Source organism: Haemorhous mexicanus, chromosome 6 (genome assembly GCF_027477595.1).
Source record: "Haemorhous mexicanus isolate bHaeMex1 chromosome 6, bHaeMex1.pri, whole genome shotgun sequence".
NCBI lineage: Eukaryota > Metazoa > Chordata > Aves > Passeriformes > Fringillidae > Haemorhous > Haemorhous mexicanus.
In genome coordinates this window covers 51,069,579-51,091,831 of record NC_082346.1, presented here as the reverse complement: position 1 = coordinate 51,091,831, position 22,253 = coordinate 51,069,579, and the positions used below count along the sequence as shown (strand labels likewise).

The 22,253-nt window shown below is 39.6% G+C and overlaps 1 protein-coding gene across 7 annotated transcripts in view; it reads right to left on the bottom strand.

Moving 5' to 3' along the window:
• The window catches only part of PPP4R4 (protein phosphatase 4 regulatory subunit 4), a 59,150-nt gene extending 46,017 nt beyond the window's left edge, over positions 1-13,133 (bottom strand). For 2 of the 7 annotated variants that reach the window (XM_059850220.1, XM_059850219.1), the window contains exons 1-2: positions 11,977-12,050; positions 4,650-4,772 (exon numbers count right to left, since the gene is read on the bottom strand). Coding sequence is in view for 3 of the 7 variants with exons in the window: in XM_059850217.1 (XP_059706200.1) it covers positions 11,977-12,050; positions 12,580-12,693 (188 nt within the window). In the remaining 4 variants the exon portion in view is untranslated. Of the gene's footprint in view, positions 1-4,649; positions 4,773-11,976; positions 12,051-12,579 lie in introns of those variants that run through there. The other 5 variants (XR_009487016.1, XR_009487015.1, XM_059850217.1 and 2 more) reach the window with 5 other exon arrangements.
• Between the last annotated feature and the right edge of the window lie 9,120 nt (positions 13,134-22,253).

The window sequence follows — 22,253 nt, the reverse complement described above, 5'->3', positions numbered from 1 at the left end:
GCTGCACTTCTCATGCAGCACAGACAAACAGTAAATCATCCCATTTTATAGGCATAAACTACTGCAAGCAAAATGCAATGGTACTGTTGAGTGCAACATCACTTCTGCTGTGCAGCTCTGTTAATATCAATTGTGTTATCAAATGCTTTGATCCACCTGGAATCCAAGTTTTCTGGTCTACTCCAACTGGCAAAGAGAAATGCTTTGGAATTAAACAAGCAGCTTGGAACAGCCTTTATTTAACTGTAGCATAAATTGGTGGCTGCAGTGCTTAATGCTGTTCTTTGTTGTTCAACAATAGCCATGGGGAGGCAGCAGGGGTGGGGAGAGAGAGAAGCAAATTGATACCTACCTAAATTAATTTACTGGTTTTACTTCAAAAAATGTTGAATTTTTACTAGAGGCATAATTGACAATTTGGACACAAAGCTACTCCAATAAACAGAAGTCCTCCAAGATTTTCTGTTTATACCTTTTCTCCTAGACTATCACATAAAACCCTGTGGAAACTTATGCAATTTTATTTAAAGTTGCACTGCTTTGCCATTTAAAAAACTAAAATAAAAACTCTATCATTCTGATTTAAGATAGACTGGGGAAAGAAAAAAATTCTTTTTTTTTTTTTCCCAACAATCAAATAAGAGATTTAACTCTAAAAACTCATGAGAAAAATGTCATAGGAAAACATCCTGTATTGGTCTATTTCCAAAGTTAGAAGTATTCTCTTAAACAGGATGATTCTTGATAAATGGATAAGGACAAGAAAAACACATAAATTACTTTTTTCCCTATTAGAAAGAATATAGGACTATGCTCTTTGAGACTGCAGCCTTTCTTCACCACTACACATCATATTGACTTAGCAATATGGGTCACCTTCATTTATAGAATCTTACAAACATTGTCAGTTTAAAAAAAAAATTCTGAATATCTGAAGGCTTACAACAACCTCTGTTACTGTTGGACTCAGACACACTTAAAATGATGCAATTCCATTCATGCCAGTTCATCTATCCCTGCTCACACACTGCCTACACCTGACTTTCTTAGAGTAAATTCAAGAACAAGTAGAAGAATGTGAAAGTAAGCATTACATAGAAACACTAAGGCTAAATTCACACCATAGCATGTTTCTGTAAACAAAGCAACTGCAATTTTGGAATTGTGCAATTACTAAGAAGGACTGCCTATGTGCAGCCTGTAAGGAAAGGTAATACATAAGGGATAGATGGGCAAGACCTTTCCAACAGTTAATGAGTTCAGCAAAGCAGAGCAATTACCCTTGGTCCTGCTCTGAATTGATATGACTGACAAGGAATGACTCAGCTACACTGTACATGAGAGTTGTACACATTCTCACAACCCACAGTCACATAACATGGAATAAACAAAACTGCTGCTAGAACAACTGCTACCAAGATACAGGGACCTATCCCAAGCCTGATATTTTTATTTCTTAACATTAACTCCTCAGAAGGTAATGTTTTGCAAAGAGAAACATGCAGAAACATTTATTTGAATGTAAAAGAAGCTGAATAGAATAATTTAAATAAGAATACCTGCATCATCAAGAGCCCATTCAAATAATAACATGGATGTGAAACATCTGGTACCCTCTGCTTGTGTAAAAGTATCAGGCAGCATCAAAAAAGCCTCAGACAGATATAACCAGGAGATCTAGCAAAAATTTTCAAGTGCTTCTTTATCCCTTTCTTCATTCTGTTTAATTAGCACACTTACACCAGAAAGACATTTTTCTTCCATATCTAAGGGTGGATAGGCCATAGGGAATAAGCATTCAGAGGCAAAGATTCCATCTTGTCAAAGTTTGCTTTTCAAAGCCTGCAAAGGATACTGTTACTATTCAGACTGCAAAGACACATCCACAATCTGATCTGGGAAGGTAAAGATACACTGGGGGGGAAGGAGAGGAGAATCAAGATGTAAGAATGCCAGAAACACGTCAATTCTCAAAGGGTGAATTTCAAGAAAAACTCAGTTATGAACAATTCCCATCAATGTGCTTTTGTATTACTGGTGTTTTTTAAAAAATCTTTGCCTGAGGACATAACTGTCTTTGGCTAGAGATGCCCACTCTGGCCTCAGTTTTTGAATCTGAAGTGACCTTCTTATTCAGGTACAAACTCCTATAATTGTGTATAATGAAAACAGTTGGTTCTTTAGCTGTAATACTGGTTTTGCCAGACTACGTCAATAGAAGCCCTTGCTATAGAAATCACTTCAATTTCCTTTTCTATTTGTCCTCAAGAACTAAAGAGAACTTCTCTTATACAAAAAAACTGCCCCTAGAAGATTAAATAAGATGCTCCAACCAACATTGGAGAACTTCTCAATGAATAATGTAGACCTCTTTGAGTTGCTTCATCTCAAGGACTGTCTACACTCCCATTCTGTTTCCGCAGTGAAAAAAATTCTGTCTAAGTGATTAAATGATCCTGGTTTTGTTTCCTGTGACATAAAGCTTTGGGCTCCAAGGCTTGACAAAATCCAGGGTAACGTAGTGTTGGCATTTAGAGTATCAGCTGGTGGAACAAGGAAGAAAACATTAGTATTATTAAAGTTAACTCTAAAATTAACTAAAAGAACTATTATACAAGTTTACCCCAGAGAGCAGGATTAATTTTAAATCTCAACAAAGCTATTTTTTGTCTCGTTCCAAATTCTTCTGTCACAGCATATCTGCAAAGGCACAGATATGTGCCCAAGACTGCAGTCCTAGTTCCTGAAGTCCTAAAATTATAATCAGAATTTCACCTCAGTAAAACTTCACATAAAGCTTACAGTGTAGCAATATGAAAAAATATATAGTGGAGTTCTATCATCTTGCTTTGCGGAGATTCAGAAAAGCTTTTAAACAGCCCTGAATGCAAAAATACAGGGTGTATCAGCATAGCAGCACTAAGAGTCACTCTTCTGAAGAGTCTCAGAGTACTCAGATGTTTTGGGACAAGTAGTGGTGCATACTACTAACCTGCTTTTAGGGAAGGAGTGGCTGAATCAGTACTAACTGCTGCTGCTTCTTTGTGCTGGCAAGATATGGAGTCAGAGTGCAGGGCCACAGGAGCATCACATCATGACATGTGAAGGGCTTCCTATGCCTACCACAAAGCAGTCCTCAAAACACCAGAAGGAAGAAAAACATGTTTTTCTTTCGCAAGAAAGACATGTTCAGTAAATAAGGAATCAGTGGGATATTCCCATTTAGAGGATGGTAGTCATTGGCTCAGAGTCTGACCGACATCAGTGATGAGTGGTGTCCCTGAGAGGTCCATACTGGGACCAGTGTCATTCAGTATCTTCATTAATGATACAGACAAAAGGATTGAGTGCTGCCAAAGCAAGTCTGCCACCAACACCAAACTGAGCTTTGCTAGAACATCATGAGGTTTAACAAGACCAAGTGCAAGGTGCTGCACCTGGGTCAGGGCAAACCCTGGTATCAAAGCAGGCCAGGGGATGAACAGATCAGAGCAGCCCTGCTGGGAAAGATTGGGGGGTGTTTGTGGGAGAGAGGATGGATGTGAGCTGGCTACTATTGCATGGTGCAATAGCCAAGAAAGCCAATAGTCTCCTGGGCTGCATCCAAAGGAGCATGGCCAGCAAGGCAACATGACTGTCCCTCTACCCTGCTCTCATGAGACCCAACCTGGAGTGCTGGGTCAGGTTTCCTCAGCAGAGAAAGGAATCAACATGTTTGAAGAAGAAGGGTAACAAAGACCCTGTCCAGAGGAGGGTCACAAAGACAACTAAAGGGATAGAGCACCCCTCCTGCAAGGAAAGGCTGAGAGAATTGGGGTTGTTCAGCCTGGAGAAGAGAGCAGCCTCTTACAGAAGCCTTACAGTACTTAAAAGGGTCCTACAGGAAAGCTGAAAAAAGACTTCTTACAAGGGCATGTAGTGATAGGACAAACAGAGATAGCTTCAAACTGAGAGTAGGGTTAAACTGAGTATTAGGAAGAAATTCTTGACTGTGAGGGTGGAGAGGCATTGGAAGAGATTGCCCAGAGTTCTCAACCCTGGAAGCATCTATAGCCATGTTGCATGGGGCCTTGAGCAAAGTGGCCTAGCTGAAGTTGTCTCTGCCCATGGCAGGGGGTTGGAATTAGACAACCTTTGATCCCTTCTGACCCCAGCCATTCAATGATTCTATAAAAATTGACTAGACATTTGTGTTTCTGTCACTAGCATACAACAGTCATTATTTTACAGGGTACTATCATGTGAAAGCATATTCAGAGTAGCCAAAAATGGACAGCTTGATCTACTCTTTGAAGAGTCTGTACCTTTGATGTATTCTAACACAAAATATTTTATTTTCCCATCTACATCTTCATAGATGCATTTCCAGGACCTGACAAAAACTAGTCCAATATTATCATCTCTTGCCAAATAATGATAAAATTAATGATAAAATTTAAATTAGTATTATTGAGCAAGCATGAGGATAAAAGCTCCTTATGTGCACAAAATGTTTTTTATAAACACTTGTAACTTTCTAAGGAAGGCGATATAAAGAAGAATTATAATATTTATAGATTAATTATGTGACATCTAAAATGAACTGTGCAACTGTTAAACCTATTTATTAAATGCCACTGCTCATCCAAACAAAAACAAAAGAAACTCACCCTCCTGCTGGGCAGCAGGCTATTTATGTATGGGATCCATCATGTAGAAAGAAAGAAATATGGGAAATATTTTGCTGGATATTCCTATGTCAAACATTTCTAGGAGAGGATGATAAGGTTTTCCTAGGACAACAGAACAATTTTTAGAAGTTAAGAAAACCCACAGATTTTCCAACTGTGTTTGATATTCAAAAATACATCTAGTTTCTCCTTATTATGCCACGAGCAAAGATGCTCTAAAACACAAACATAATTGACATCTCCAGAGAAGAATCTGACAACACATAAGGAAGAGCTACCTGGTCTCACACATCACAGCTCAGGCAGACTTCCAAATCTCACGCAGAGCTGATCTCCCTTTCCTGACCAGCTGAACCATGTAGGGGTGGTGTAGGGTGTGGCTATAGGCTACATGGACTTCAGCAAAGCCCTTGACACTGTTTCCCACATCTTTCTGGAGAAGCTGACAGCTTACCATTAGGATAGGTGTGCTGTTGGCTGGGTTAAAAACTGTCTGGAAGGCTGGATGCAGAGAGGGGTGGTGAATGGTGCTACATTCAGTTGGCAGATGGTCACTAGTGGTGTTCCCCAGGGCTTAGTGTTGGTGACAACCCTGTTTCATAACTTCATCAATGGTCTGGACAAGGGGATCAAGGGCATCCTTGCTCAGTTTGCAGTTTCCACCAAGTTTGGTAGGAATGTCACTATGCTGAAAGGTAAGAAGGTTCTGCAGGGAGATCTGGACAAGCTGGATCCATGGGCTGAGGCTAGTGGTATGAAGTTCAACAAGTCCAAGGGAGAGTCAGGTTCTGCACTGGGGTCACAGCAACGCCACACAGCACTACAGGCTGGAGGCAGAATGGCTGGAAAGCTGCCTGGTGGAAAAGGACCTGGGACTGCAGGTTGACAGTGGCTGAACACGATCCAGCAGTGCCCAGTTGGCCAAGAAGGCCAATGGCATCCTGGCCTGTGTCAGCAATGGTGTGGGCAGGAGGAGCAGGGCAGGGATTGTCTCCCTGTACTCAGCACTGGGGAGGCCACACCTTGAATGCTGCGTTCAGTTCTGGGCCCCTCAGGACAAAAAAAGACATTGAGGGGCTGGAGCATTGAGGGCAACAGAGCTGGAGAAGGGTCCAGAACACAAGACCTGTGAGGAGCAGCTGAGGGAGCTGGGGACATTTAGCCTGGAGAAGAGAAGGCTCAGGGGTGACCTTATCACCCTCCACAGCCACCTGAAAGGGGTTTGGAGCCAGGTGGGGATCAGACTCTTCTCTCAGGCAAAAAGTGGCAGGATGAGAGGAAATGGCCTCAAGCTGTGTCAGGGGACATTCAAGTTGAGGATCAGGAAGAACTTTCCTTAGTTAAGGCTGCTCAGAGCAGTGGTAGATTCTCCATCCCTGGAAGTGTTCAAAAAATGACTGGGCATGGCACTTAGTACTATAGTTTATTTGACATGGTGGTGTTTATTCAAAGGTTGGACTCAATGACCGTAGAGGTCTTTTCCAACTTTAATGATTCTTTAAGTCCATTTTATGTCAAAGGCCTTGTTATACAAACAACAGCTGATACTTTCTATCCTCTGCTCATTTCAACCAGTACTTAACTTCACAGATTCAAAGTATACATTCAAAACTAGAGTAACAAGAACTAAATCTGGTTTGCTATTGACAGGAGAGTCATCTACCAGCTGTGAGTTCTTGTTTACGCTTCCACTTATAGCAGCACGAGCAGTTGCATCTTGTTCCACACTTCATTGCATCTGAAAATTTTGTTAGAATTAGAATGTATTCCCTCATCTGACTGTGAGATTGCGTGGCTGCAACAGCACCAGTGCTGGAACACAAAACTTATCAATACCATGCAGTTACACAAGAAAGGAGAGGTGAGCTCCTCTCTGATATCAGGAAGGCTTCTTTCGGCTTGACTGTGAAACCAGACACCTGGAAACCATACCTTCATAAATACCATAAGCCAGTCAAAGTTTCAGGCATTTCACCCCCTCTGAAGCATTGTTCCCATGCTGCTATCCAATTCCTTTGTGCTGGCACAGGTCTTCTTTAAAGTATACAAAGTCCTGGACCACATAGTTGATCAGTTTTAAAGCTAACCATCATTTTCAGGATTTGCCTCAGGTAAAGCCCCCAGTGTGCTGTGCAGACAAAAGGGCAAACGTAGTCCAAACACTTTAACAGGGAGAGGACTTGCATTGCCATCTTCCTGCACTGTAGCCTGAGAAAGAAAACTGAAATTTTTCTCTCTCTCCTTTTTTAATGTTTCTCAATGCACTACATTAACTCTGCTCTGTATATTCACAGCTGGCTCCTCAGCTGCAGTTTCAACTTGGCAAATATGATTAACAGAAGTATTTGCACCAATCTAAATTTAAAGTAGAAGTATGTGACTTAGCAACACTTTAGGAGTCTACAGGTACACCTTTTTCTTTAAAGTGAAAGAATCAATTTTATACTCATTAGTTTATTTGCATCACATATTTTAGGTCAAACAAATTGTTCATCTGTCTAACTAAGGGAATCAGAATGAAACTTTTATAAAACTTAAGTTGCAATTTGAAAAATAAAGGATGGGGAAAATGAAGAAATACTTTTTACATTGACATTTACAGCTTGACAGGACAGATGGAAGAACTATTTTCCAATATGCTGAGCATTACAGCTGGATCATTTAACGTGCCAGAACCATAACCTGTATAACTGGAATAGAGTAGCCAGTTTCCATGATTATGTAACACACACCAAAAAAGTTCATACAATGCAGAAAATCAGCTCCTAAAGTTACATGTAAATGAAAGTTTTCATTTAAAATCAAATTATTTTAAAGTGATTTGCCTGAACCTACAGAAAAAATAAATTTTCCAAAATTAACACCATCACTAAAAACCAGACCAAAAAAAAAAAACCCACAAGCTTTTTAACAGCAGTGGTTTTGACATTCAAAATCAACAACATATAATGCATTAAAATATCTTTAGAATTTGAGAATGCTCTAGCTAATCAAGGATAGCTTGTACAATAAAGTACAACTTTTCTTCTTGTTGCTGTGGCCTTTTTAAGTCATCATAACTTTAGAGGCATTGAATTCTTTCCAGTCTAGACAGAGTATCTATTGTGTCTTCAAAAACTGTGTTAAATGTTTTAGAAAGGGATTGTGTTGTTTTCTACACTGATAGATAGGATCTCTCCAAAAACAATGGTTTTGTTCCTAAAAGGGTGAATAATTCAATCTTTCACCTTGATAACTCATTATTACTGTGTTACTTTGAGTAAGACACAAATGTCAAGGTCTGGCAGCTTTAACACTAAGCAGGCACAAATTAAAAAAAAAAAATTGCTGAATACAAAATCATATAGTACACACAACAATGCAAAAGCCCTAGGGAAATCTATCAGAAAAGTCCTCAGAAAACAAACCACCCTGCAGTGCATATGCCAGTAAGCATCCAGAACCAGATTCTCATCAGGCAAAGAATACTTACTTTGGACTATATACCATAAAGAGTGAGCCACAGTAAGACAAATTAATATAAGTAATAACACCAATCAAGCATCAGAAAACATGGAAAAACTAATTACAGGAAAAAATTCACAGCAGGAATAAAAATTATTGTCCCTGATTCACTCATTGCCACTGTCCTGGTAGAGGTCACGATGCCCTGAGGTGGAATGCAAACTATTCAGTTGCTTCAGTGTGTTCCAGCAGCTTCTCTTAATCTGCTGATGGTTTTATGATAAGCCATCAATCTTGACACTGACTTGGTTGAGATGCACAGCTATTTTGCTGTCTTTGTTCTTCTATTGGGCCAGCATCATGCAAAGTACAGACAGAATACAACTCTTCAGTGATTCCTGTTAGAGGCTCCAGAAACCACCAAATGCAGAAGCTGAAGCTCTAAAACATAGATCTGAGACACTCAAATGCCTCTCCCTCCCTAAGTCCCTAAACTCATTTGGTTTCACTGAGAAGTTCACAAACATCCCTGACAGTAGTCTGGTCTAAGGAAGCCCAGTCCCCCTACCAGAATCAAGGTTAAATGAGATTAAAATAAATTACAGTCCACTTTGTTTCTACATTCTTATTAAATTAGAACTTGCTCAGTCTAATTGTGGAATGTTACCTAATTAAAACCAAGTATTCTGGGCATCAGTGATTTAAAGTAGAAGTTCACTTACACTCAAGTCATGTTAAAGTAACCCTAGCCACCAGGAGAGCTACTACAGCCTCTCCTTTTGCTTGCAGAACTGTTTCTATACCCACATGATGTAGCAAATCAAAAAGTTGATTTATCTGAAAATCAATGCGACTACAAATTACCAGCTTTAGCTAGATTTTCTTAGCAATCTGTTGTGGTGTCACAATGCAATCAATAGCAATCCACCTCATCACATAGTTATCTGAAAAACAGTACTAGCAGAAAAGGGGAGACTGAAAGCAAAGACATTCACTAGAAATAATAATGAGAGAGAGATTAACTTTTCAGGATTATCAAAATTACAATTATCACTTTAGAATGTGAAACCAAATTATGATAGGCAACAACAAAAAACAATTACAATGAAATCATGTCTCTATGGAACTGAGATCTCACACAAGATCAATCTATCAACGTACTCACCACATGCAAAAAACATTTGTAGGTATATAATTACTGCATACTTAAGAGAACACAATGAACAGAAATTTACAAAATCTCTGACCAAACATCATGGCTAGACACAGACAAGACACTGTGGAAATACAAAATAATCATTAGACGGTTACAAATACATACAGGATGAGCAATGAAATTAACTTTACAGTATCAAGTAAAAGTCCACACCAGAAACTGTACGGTACTACTGGCAAATGAGAAGCAAAGAACACAAGAAGTGAAAAGAGAAAAGTAACTGATGAAATTCTGAGAGTTGGAAAATTAACACCTTCTCATATACACAGTAAGCAAGAATCAGTCACTACGGAAAAAAAAAAAAATCTATCCTCTCCAACTTGGATCTCAATGTACCCATTTTCAGACTACTACAGTAAAAGACCTCAGGAGCAGATATCTTCTAAAAAGAAGTATCTAGGAAACATACAACTCTGCATATAAGCAAATCCAAGTTCAAGAGTGGGGAGAAGTTTGGGAGCAGGTTTTAGAAGGAAGGGATGTGAAAAGAGAAGAAAGTGGGTTTTTTGTGCAGAATAAAAGCCTTTAAAACATGAAGACTCTTTCTGAACTTCTCCAGAAAATCACTAGTAAACATTAGCTTCGCTGTAGCAAATACAAAGGTTTTACCCATTATTAATCAGCTCCATTGCACTGTACAAGCAACATTGAAGATAATCACCTCAGTAAATTTAAAATCTTCAACTTGCAGATTAGGGTGCAATAAGTAAATGACAATACAAAAAACATTGTGACAAAAGTAGTATTTTGATGCTACCAGTAGATATTTAAGATTAGAGATCTGCTTTCTATTATTGTTCTTGTACATTTTTAATGCATATGGAGATAACACCATCCTTTCCAAATGGGATACAACAGAGGTGTCATTAACAATTTGATAACCTCAGCAAAGCTATTTCTATAGACAGATTTTCAGAAAAGGCAGTGGCTTTTTGGATAAGATCAAGGTTAGTCCCACATAGGGAACAACCTAAAGGACAGTGAATAATGCATCTGTGTGAGAAAATGAGGCACAGGAAGACTGGACTGACATTACTATCAAACAGCAACAGGCAGGTATACTGTATTAAAACAGAGGGAAAATTCCTGACAAACCAAAAGCACATACTCTTGTACATTATATAAAAGGTACTACTAGGTTATAGGCAGCTTTTCAGCTCTGCTTTTACTCCACTCAGTACAATGACAGGAACCTGTGATTCAACAGCAACAGATTCCACTGGATGACTCTATTAACATTTATGCACAGCAAGACTAGCTTACAAAAAGCAAGCAGAGTTGAAGGTACCTTTCAGCAATCAGAACAATGCATTCATAAAATGAAATTTTATGAATTCTTCATTAAAAGAAAAATGAATTTTTCATTAAAAGAAAAAGAATGTTATGTCTCAAACAGCTGCTCGAGTAGAGAAAATCAGATAAAGATGTCAGGAGAAGGTCAAGGCCAGGTTGAAAAGCAATTGATAAGATGAAAGACATGATGTGGAGCCTTTTGCCATTTAAAAAGGCAACGATCTATTTAGGACATATATGCTGGAAACATGATTTTTAAGTGGAAAAGGAGCAAAGAAATTTGCTACCACACTGGAAAAGAAAGAAAAAATCATCTATGCTGGTTGTTGTGAGGTAAAACCCAGAATGGACATACATCCTTTCACTGATATGTACCACATGCAAACTGTTTCCTCTGAATTTCCCTGCAGCCAACAGACTGCTTTGATTACAGCACCTAAGAGCAAAGCAAGTTTTAAATCCTCTATTAATTAAATTTCAGTAGTCAGTATCAAAAGCAGTATCAGTGGACAAAAATGATAACTTACAAATACTGCCATGCACCCCAAAAAGAGAAAACTGTATCACCAAGAATATCTACTCTAAATACTGAGCACAGGCATAGACTAGAAAAGCACTTAAAATAGCAGAATAAGCAAACTGAGAGGGAGCTGCAGCTGGTTCTCCAATTACTAGGCATTGTTTAAAAATGCATATTCAACTCAAAATCCCACAAGAACATTTGTACTCTCAAAGATGACTTACACGGTAGTTGAAAGATCCATACTTTAAACTACCAAATTTAAGTTATTCAGCTAGCTACAAATAAATATTTTCAACAAGAAGACAAAAGTAAATGATGAAAACTAGAACAGAGGGAAGTATTAACACAGTATTTTCTACAGTAATTTCTACGGACTACAGAACTAATGTCTCAAGTTTTCTCTTCTGAAAGTCCAAACACACACAAGATGCTAGAACAGCTCTGTTACCAGCCTGTGTTAACTGCCCATGAGTGAATATTTGCTTGGAGTGAGTATGAACACCCTGAATTATGTGTATTAATAACATTGACACTCAGGGAATCTTGCAAAATCAACTGCAGGGGAAAAGATGAATAAGTACAACTCTGTGCTGGTGAGGAACATAGTAAAAGCTCAGAAATTCTTACAGATGTATAAAAACACCGCATTATAGGGTGATTTTTTTGTAAATTACAGTACCTATTTTCATCTTGCCTATATGCTTAATATAGTTGAAGGTAAAAGAACTACTAATAGACAGAAAATTAAAGGAGTGAAGAATAAAACACTAAAAAAGCTGTATGTAAACACAATGGTCAGCAATGTTTCACAGCAAAATTTTAAAAAATACCTGAGTAGATAAACAGCCCTTTCAATATCACTGAGTTCTTCATCAACTGTCAATCTTTCTATTTCTTCTGGGGTCTGTCAAGTGTGAAATAGAGATTATGAGTTTACAATGCCCGACTACTTCACTGTTTTAATTTTAAAACAACCCATTTCTCCCCACACATACAGGGAAAACCTCATGAGTAATTTGAATTTATTCATGAAACCTCTAGCCAAGATTTCAAATTCAATCAAATAAATCTTTCACCAGGAAAAGACAGAACATCAGGGAAGTACAGTTTCAAGTCAGACACTATCACTATTAAACAAGTGGCATATAATTTAATCTAAAGATGCAAGCTAGTCTCTTTGTACCCATCTTAATATTCTTATATTGACTGAAAACATCAAATCCTTGCTATATAGAATTCGAGATTGTTTATTCTAAAATGACTGACAACAATGTTCCATATTCTGGTGCTGTAAAAAAAGAAAAAAAAAAACAAAAAACAAACAAACCCAAACAAACGCCAAGAAAAGCGGTCTATTCACCTATCTGTGCATAATTAAAACAGACCCAATTTAAAATGGATTTTAAAGCATCGTTCTTTTTCGAGGTATATACCTTCAAGCTCCTGCGTACTGGCCTCTCTATAATAGTTAATTCCTGCAGGTCTTCTATGTATCCAAAAAGATTGCTATGACTAAAATCCATTTTGGAGAAGATTAGTGGGCGCATGTAACAACTAAAGCCTTCGGCAGCCGACGCTGTCCCCGAGCCTCACATCGCAGCGAGGGCGGCAGGAGCGAAGCCCCGGGGCGCTCCCGCGGCCGGCAGCAGCCGCGGCTCGGCGCACACACTGCGGCAGCGCCGCCGGCCGCCACCCCCGCCCGGCCTCCTGCCGGCAAACTTTCCGCTCCGCCCGGGCGGGCAGGCGGCGGGGCCGGCGCCCGCAGCCCCGAGAGCCCGCTGCAGCCGCAGGTGCCTCGGTGGGCGGGAGTTTCCAGCCAAGTTTGCCCTCGTCGCTGGCCACCCCCGTCCGCAGCGAGGGCGCGGGGACCGGGGTGCCCCCGGGCGCCAGAAGGGCCGGGCGGAGCCCTCGGCCGCGGGCTCGCTCCTCAGCGGCGGGGCAGGAGGGCAGGGCAGAGCGCGGAACGGAGCGGAGCGAAAGAGCCCCGCCGCGGTGCCCGGGTGCCGCCTCCCCGCCCGCCCCGGGAGGAGGGACGGTCGCTGTGGTGCAGTGACGCTCCCGCCCCCGTCCCGCGGCGCAGCCCCTCGGCTCCCTCCCCGGGTGAGCGCCACAGCCCCCGGCCGGGGCAGTCCCAGCCCCCCCGGGCCGGTCTCCGCGGCAACGCGGCGCTACCGCGGCCTCCGCGGGCAGGGCAGCGCCGGGCGCGGCAGCGGCGGAACGCGCGGAGGCGCGGCCCCCTCACTCCCGGCCCCGCGGGGCTGCCCTGCCGCGCTGCGGCCTCGGGGGCTTCCCCTCGCACGGCGGCAGCCCCGCGGCCGCTGCTCCTCGACCCCTGCCCTGGGGGGCGCCGCGTTCCCCGCCGGCGGCGCTGGGACCCCCACCAGTATCGCCCGTCTCACAGCTGTGTCAAATCAAATTACACCGGGGAAGCTGAACACAATTGCTGTTCTTAATGAAAACTCCACACCAGGTTCCTCCCCCAATGAACGCTTTTATATAATGTTGAAAAAAAAAAAAAAAAAACAACAACATTGGCAGGAAACTGAAACTCTGATGAAGACATCACTTACACCCTTCATAAATTCTTATTCTTCACGTTTTGCATTCTAGACGCAGGTTACACTCACACTCGCAGCAGCACAGATTTCCTTACGGATAGTTTTCCTGATATAAGCAGTTAGGCCTTGGATGCCTTTACCATTTTGGCTAACAAATATCGATTGCCTTGGGGGTTGAAGGGAGAGTACTTTTTTCAAAATGAAAGTATGCTAATTACCTCTGATTCATAGACAAATAAGCATGGATAATCTTTAAAAACTTAGTAAGAGAGCTTCTTTTGGGGTGGGTTAGTGATTCATATACAAATAAGCATGGATAATCTTTAAAAACTTAGTAAGAGAGCTTCTTTTGGGATGGGTTAGTGATGCAAAATGCATACAGGACAAGAAACATCATACAGAGTTAGACTCAGCATTTACTGACAAAAATAATTCACCAGACCTCTAGACAGTGGCCTTTGCAATGGTTGTATGAACACATCAGTCACACTCAGACCAGAAATTTAAAAAAACTGTAAATATTTCACAAGGGCGTATTTGAGGAGGTGCGATGGTTTTTTATCCTTGTGAAATGCCCACGTAACCAAGTAAATTTTGTTGATAAAAGATTAGAAGTAATTCCAGAAATTGTAAATATTATATGATACTATGTGGTATATTGCCCAGAATTTTGTTAATTTTTATTCTGTAACTGGCAAGCATCTCAGCTTTTATCTAGCAAAAAATAAACACTGTCCCCTATGTGTTACTTTTCTGTCTACCAGTTAGGCCAAATCCTGTGTTTGGATAAACCAGTAAAACATTAAAAAAATTACAGGATCTTCGTTAATTTCAAATGTACAACAGAATTATTAGCAGAAAAATCTAATCCAATATACATATAAGTAATTAAAGTGTTATGTAATAGCAAACCAAAACCATTTGGAATTTTCAAGGCATGATGATGAATTAAAATGAGAAACAATTTTTTGAACATCTCCTTTGCAAAATCTTTTTAACCAGGGAGCATCATTAGACAGAAAATACAATAAATAGCTGTAACTGAACCTAAGGCCTCTTGGAGTAGGTAAGGAACTAGCTCTATGAGAGGAAATTAAAAAAGAGTTTTTTGGACAATGTTCCCTCCTCAAATATAAAATCCTGGCATGCAGGCTTCTGCCAGTGATAAGTATTAGGAAAACATACTGAAATCCCAAACACAGTTAGTTAGGAAAATCCTTTTGCAAGTTCTTTCACGGCCAATCTGTGGTTATTTCACCTTGCAAGTAGTTCTCATGCATTATAGAGATCTTCTGAGATCAAAGGTATTTTCTTCTGAATGCCTTGAACTAGGAAGTCAATGCAGTTTTCAAACAAGGAATTCCAGAATTAAATTTTATAGCCTAAAGAATACAGAGTTTAAATATGCAATTAGGATGATTTCTCATGTTATATTTTACATAAACTTTGTAAGCCACTAAGGAAGAGAGATTTTTATAGATGTGTAAACATTTAGAAAAACTTTTCTTCCTTACTGCCTTTAAAAAACTGTCCTTCTAATTCAGTCCAGGAAACATTGAGCAAATATGATTCCCATTAACTTTAAAATCTGTAGGTATGTCAAAGATATCTACAAATATCCTGGAAATGTGAAAAGCAGAATAAAAAAAATATTTTTTGCAATAAATATAGTACTGGACTAGAATAAAGAATATAGAAGGAATCTCATTTTGACCCATACATTTGACAGAAAAAATAAAGCTTGCATATTTTGTTCCAAAACCACATACATAAAAATGAATCCCCTCTGATAGTAAACCTGCAGGTTAGTGGTTTCTCATTCTCCTCTGTGATTAAAGTCAAGTATGACTTCCCTTCCACTGCTGCTGCTTTCTGCTCCTCCCTTTTCCACTCCTCTCTTCTCTCAAATAAAACTCTACTCTCAGCTTCATTCCAGCCTTGTCATAGCTATTGTATTAGAATCAAGAGCTATTTCATGCTGCTTTAGTGAAGTCCAGATTGAACTGGAGCCTTCATTTTAACACAAGGGCTGTGTAACCTTGGAAAGACAGTACCAGGCTGATTTCAAATAATCCTTCCTTGAGGAAGACAACTGCAGTGCACCTGGGAAAGTGGCACCCATACCTAGTGGAAGAAGAGAGAGTGTTATTCATGCCTTCTAAAGCAATGAGCTCTAAATTCAATGCAGATGAAGATTTAAAAAAAAAAAAAAAAAAAAAAAAAAAAAAAAAAAAAAAAAAGGAAGATAACATAGGTGGAAGGACTTTGTACCTGAAGGATTCTTCAGGTACTCTGAGTCTACCTAAGGATTCTGGGGTGAAGTGATTTGTCAGGTTGGACAGATGCACAGTTTTCCTTTGCTACCCAGCAGTGAGGTGTCTGCCTTCTGGAAGCCGCTCTGAAAAAGTTGTGTTTCTTTCCATACCTGTTACATGTACCAAAAGAATCTATCTGTAATTAAACCATTCACAGAGAAATTGAAAACTTGTGAGGCCTCAGAATGTATTGCAATGCCTGAATCAGCTGAAATATGAAGGAACTGGTTTGGGGATACAGAAAGACATGCCAAGAAATGCTTTCAGGTAAAACATGTGTGCTCCTGATTAAGAGTCAGAGGTTCTCTTGCAATAGCCAAACCAAATAAGAAGGAAAAATTCAGCAAAGTATTTTTTAATTATGTTGGGGGAAAAAAAAAACAACAAAACCACAATCATTCTTCATTTCTCATTTTCCCTAATTTAATAGTCCAAAGAAAAATAAATACCACTTCATAATGTACACAACATAAGTTATGCACTGCATAATTACAATTCTGCTCAGGACTTAGCACCTGAACTGTGCAGAAGTTCAATTCAGAATTTTGTCTGTTCACCACCACTGAGAGATAGCCAAAGCTGCAGCAGCTGTTGCTCACCATTTCCAAATGAACAACCTCTGACTGGAATTGGTTTTTACAGTCCACCAGACTCTTAAAAAACGCAATTTTGATGTTCAGTCTAATCCCTTAGCCTTACAAAACAAGGTTGTTTTTATTCTATTTGTACTCCAAGTAAAAATGTAGCCATGAACAGTGGTTCTTCAGGAAATCTCTGTGTCAAGGCAAACCTGTAACAAGAATAATATAAAAGAAACATGCTCAAAAATATGAATCTGCTTCAGAACAATGCTTGGAACGTAGCACACACAAACCTCAGTAGGAAAAAGATATGATTTAGTGTATTTTCCAGTTTGTTGCTAAGAAACTGTTGCTTCATTTCACTATTGTCATTTGCAGAAAAATTTTGATAGTTCTTTTGCCATTTCGGTCATCTCATTGTAACAGCTATATAAATATATGGGTTATAAAGGGAAAAGCACTGGATTGTGTTCAGTGTGCTTTCATCTGTAGCCTGGTCTCCCACAGTCTTTCCTGTAACTTAGTTCTCTCCAAAAAGATCTAAAAAATCAAATCTATTATTTTACGAGAACACAGAAAAGATCCTTAAATTTATTTTCATGTAAGGTATAAAATCTGTAAGATCACAGTCATTGTGCTCACCCTGTCTTTCTCGGAGAGCTAGGAATGTGCTCCTGCAGCGTCTGATCTGCTGCCCTCTGTCCAAAAGTAGCTAAAAGCACATGCAGAAAGATAGAATAAATACAGAGAAAACAGAAAGTGCTTATTTGTATGATTTTTTTTTACCTGGCAGTAGGACCTAATACCCAGCTACTTTACAAATTTTAAATGAATTATTTTCTATTGTAAAAACTGGCTCTGCTATATTCATAAAAAGAAGATGATGAGTCCAGTTCCTTGCTATGACAATAATGAACACTGTCATACTCATGTCAAATATTATATTAAAACTAACAACTTTTTGTTTTCAAGTATTATTTATTCATTAGTTGTCATAGAAACTTAAGATTTCTTACATAAAATTACTGTTGGTGAGTTTACCAAGTTTCTTCGTGTGTTAGCGTCCTTTATTTATTCTTCCTTTCCTGGTATGTAAAGACTGCAGTCATATTTGCTCTAATCCTGGATCAAACAAGCTAAACTCAGAATTGAGTTTTCACTCCTAAAACAGGCTCTTCATTCTCCTGCCCACCCTAGCAGCTCCCTTGGCACCTGCTGCAGTTTGACTTCAACTCTCTTGAATTAAGGTGATCAGAATATAGTATTGAAAATAAAAAATATCTAGGAAATAATGCCTTTTGCAAAGAATGAAGGGAGTTAGTTTACCAAATAGACTACATTGGTAGCTCACAGTTAATATTGTGGTCAGTTACTTCTTTCATCCACAGTGACCTAAAATTAATTAAGTCCCATGTTAATGGTATACATTCTCAGTATTAGCTTTAGCTGAATAGTGCTGTACTTTGGATAATACCATTCATCCAATTACACTGGTCCTCAAGGTCCTTTCAACTGGCCTTGATATCATAATTCCCCTCTGTATTAATAACTGTGTCATCAGCAAATTTAATATTGTATCGCAGTTATTCATTAAATAAGATTAGTCCACAAGACTTTAGGAAACTCAAGCAAACTCCATATAGCTGATAGGTTAATCTATCAATATACACACCAATGTGCTCCCCCAAAATAAACATACATTTCTCTTCCTCTTTAGCCAACTTCATTCCCCTTGAAGTTCTGTCCTATTCCTTCTTCCCCTATGAAGAATACTTTGATGTTGTCCAAAATTACATGCACTTTATTTTTCTGCCCAGAAAACCAGTTACCCTCTTAAAGGACATGGCCTGATTTCCCATTTCCCCTTGGTTAACCAATACTGACTTTTATTTAATTTCCTGTTATCTTCATAACTTCCTTTAGCATTCTTCCCCTGAAGATACATTCAGAAATATCTACTGCATCTGACTGCATTTGCAACCATTCCAAATGTTTCTCTCATATTAAATGGAGTTGTCTTTGCTATTCTTCAATCACACAGAAAAATTTTCACCTTGATAAATCTGTACTTGAAAAAGTCTTTGCTACTAGAACTAAACATGCCAGTACTCTTAAATCTCATGCTTACAGATTATCTCATTCTCCTGGCTTTATGAACACATTCTCTGAAGGAGGAGCATGATGCTTGACGAAAGTAAGAAATGCATTTGTGAAGCTGGAAGAACAAACAGAGAAAAAGTAAAAAAAGGTAGCACAGGCAAAGGGATATTTGCAAATGAGGTTTAACAACAGAGAGTTATTTTTTCTATGGTGCTATGCTGTAAGATCTTACCAGTCCTAGAACAGTATTCCAGAACTTCTGAAAATGACAACAAAGGCCTTAAGCCCAAGAACCAAGGCTTTACCTTGCCACTTCAGGACAACAAGCCTCATCTGGCTGCATGACAGAAAAGAGAGAAGAGCAAATTTTACAGTCTGCAGAGCACAGGAGGCATCAGGTCCCCCACTGGCCAGCAGCTGCATGTTCTTCAGGTGCACAGTGCACTGTGAGTATTAATATAAATCACAATACAGTGACATTTCTTTGTTAGCAGAAATAGCTATCAAAATCAGTAATTAAGCACATACTGACATTCCTGCAAGAGACAAAAAAAAAAAAAAAAAAAAAAAGAGAGAGAGAAACCAAAGAATTTGATTACTAAGTGAAAGCCTACATCAGTTGCTGACATGGACATTCAACTGTTCTTGGTGCTGAACTCAGCTACATGAATCCCAAAATTAGGGGTGCTGGTCAAAACATTCTCTGGCTTAAGTGTCCTTAGGAGAATTCTTCCATATTTTATAAAAAAATCAAAATATTAATTGAAAAAACATATAACATCTATTATGTAATACTGCACAGTAGGGACCAAACTGCCATCCCTGGGCTACTGATCTGCAGGAACGTAAATTTACAGCTGGGAAAAAGAGGATCTGTTACCAGGTAAAGTTCTGTAATGAGGACATCAAACCCTTCAAGTTCTCTTGGGCTCTCAGACATACTGGCTTAAATACCTTGGGAACTATTGATAAAATAACAAAATATGCATGTACTGACATGAGTTCTGCAAGCAAATGACATAATTCCTTAACTTATTAATACAGGTTAGTATCTTCAATTCACAACTTCCTGGTATTTTAAAGAACTGTTGATCTAAAGAAGCCCTAGGGGGGTAAAGCAGACATGTTTCATTTGTCATTTACAGTTTTACTAAGAGCTCACTTTGCACTGTCGATAATGGAATTGTGTTTACCAGGAGTTTAACAGCTGACTCTCTGTTACACATGAAGGTGAACTTCTCATTGACAAAGCCTTGTCACAACATACCAAAGCTGGGCCTCTTTCAGGTCACAAAGGCTCAGAAAGATTAATGCTACAAAGGCTTAGGAAGATTATTGTTACTGTAATACTGAGCAAATGTTTAGTTCCCTTGGTTATCCCATTTCAAAGCAACTCAACTAACCAAACAGAGAAAGTTACCATGCCTGTGCAGGCTGTTCTGAAGCTCATTGCTCATTACAGCAGGCACGTCCCTTCTTTCAAACTGAGATTTAGGGCCTGCAATTCAGTCCCTCAGTCTAGAACATAGAGCTCAGTAGCGATCAAAAAGAAAATCAGCTGCCCCCCTCACATGAGTTCTTACAGAAAAAATCAGAGTACTCCTTTCTCCTGTAAAAACATGTCAACAATTACACTAGAAAGCATAATTCAACATAATTTGGCAAATCATTTCCATGATAAATCTTTCTTTCAGGACAAAGCTGAAAATTCTACAACTACGAAAGGACATGTAGTTATACCTAGGAAAAACAGGTAAGAAACTCTTCTGTCCAAGGTTTTCCATTATTTTTATTCAGTGTCAGTGTTAAGTCAACCACACCAGAATTTCAGAGTAATCTATTTATTTTGCTTCTGCAAATTTACTTTTGCTTACATGCAGTAAATAAGAAGAGGAAAAAATGAAAAATATTGCAAGGAAACTCTTTTTTGTCACTTGTTTTAAATCTAAACAACCTGTAAGGAAATGTAACAAATCTGTACTTTTAATGAAGGAATGCATGAAGAGTGCTGAGAGCCTTCCTTAAGGCTGGCATGAGGATGCAGTCCCAGTTCCTGTCAGTGAGAGAGTCCTGTTGGCCATCTCTGCCTCCTGCTCAGCACTACCTAAATAAGGTTTGATGGCTGTAGTGTAGAAGGTACATGTAAAACATGTAAACCATGCACACCAGGAAGGGGGAGTCTTCTGAAAAAACTGAATTCTGTAAGTGCCCCAGAGCTGAGGCTGGGGGGTTTTGCCTCGTGCCAAAGTCACTGCCTCAGCTCACAGGGCAGCAATGCTCGCTGTGGTGGCACAAGTGACACTGCTCCCTCCTGACTGGCAGCCTGACCTTCCCCTCTCTGCCAAAATCCACTCACCAGGAAAACTCCTGCAGCATGTCCTCTCTGCCACAGAAAGAGCAATTTACTCACTGGGGTCTGTTCTACACACAAAAACCAGCAGCACTGTCTCCATCTCCACAGGCACATTGCCCTGGTATTTCTGTCTGGGAAGAACAGTATTTTACACATTTTTGGAGGGATTTCTAAGTATTTGAGACATGGTTACTGTGCATATCACAAGACGTATTTACAAGCAAGTAAACTCAAGGGTGTGTACATATTTCTGTCCAGACAAGCTCAGGAAAAATTCTAACAAGACTGAGTAGTGCCAAAAAATACAGTTAATCCTGCTCTAATAATTAGATTATTAATAAACTACACTGATATATTTTACAAAAACTACACCAGAAATAAATTACAGGGGGGTCCCTGCTCTCTGAACTCACTTCCTGACTGTCACTGATTTCAACTCATCTCATACAGAACATCAGGACCAAGCATCATAAGCTCTTTATCCTTGCTCATGGAATATTAATTGGACGAAACTCCTCATATTGTGCATTGCGAAGTCATTAATGATGACTACCTGGAACTGAAACTATCATTGAAAACATTTAATATGCTTATTTCTGCACTTGGCCTTAAAATATTAAAAAAAAAAAAAAAAAAGAAGTAGAGAAAACAATCCTCTGTTTTGCCATCTTCTCACAGAACCAGGAAAGACCTGCAAATATCAAACAGAAAACAGAAGTTGTTGTACCAAACAAGCAGAAGTTGTAGTTGTACTTGAGCCTTCTGTCCCAGTCTCTATCACCTCCAAAGCTCCTGGTTTTTAACTCACTCTCCCCCTGTCATAGCAAGACGCTCTTCTAAACATCAGCCAACCTTTCAGAAAGGACAAAACCCTTCCATTATATTTATGCCGTCCTCTTCCTACGGCAGTATCCGGCTGCGAAGAACACGGATCACACAAGAGGAAAAAGACCCTTGCTGCGACCTCGGTGGTTTTCGCTCCTTCCCTGTAGCTATTTACAACACGTAACTCTGCCCGTAGAAGGCATTAAAAACAGCACCACACGAACACCCAAGCAAGTGTGAAAGACAAATCTTTGTCGCTGCAGGAGCAGTGACACCGAGCCCCCGCAGGTGCACATTCCGGGCGGGATTCAGGGCGGGATTCAGGGCGGGATTCCCTCACGCCTCCTCTCGGCATCGGCGCCGCGCAGTGACGTT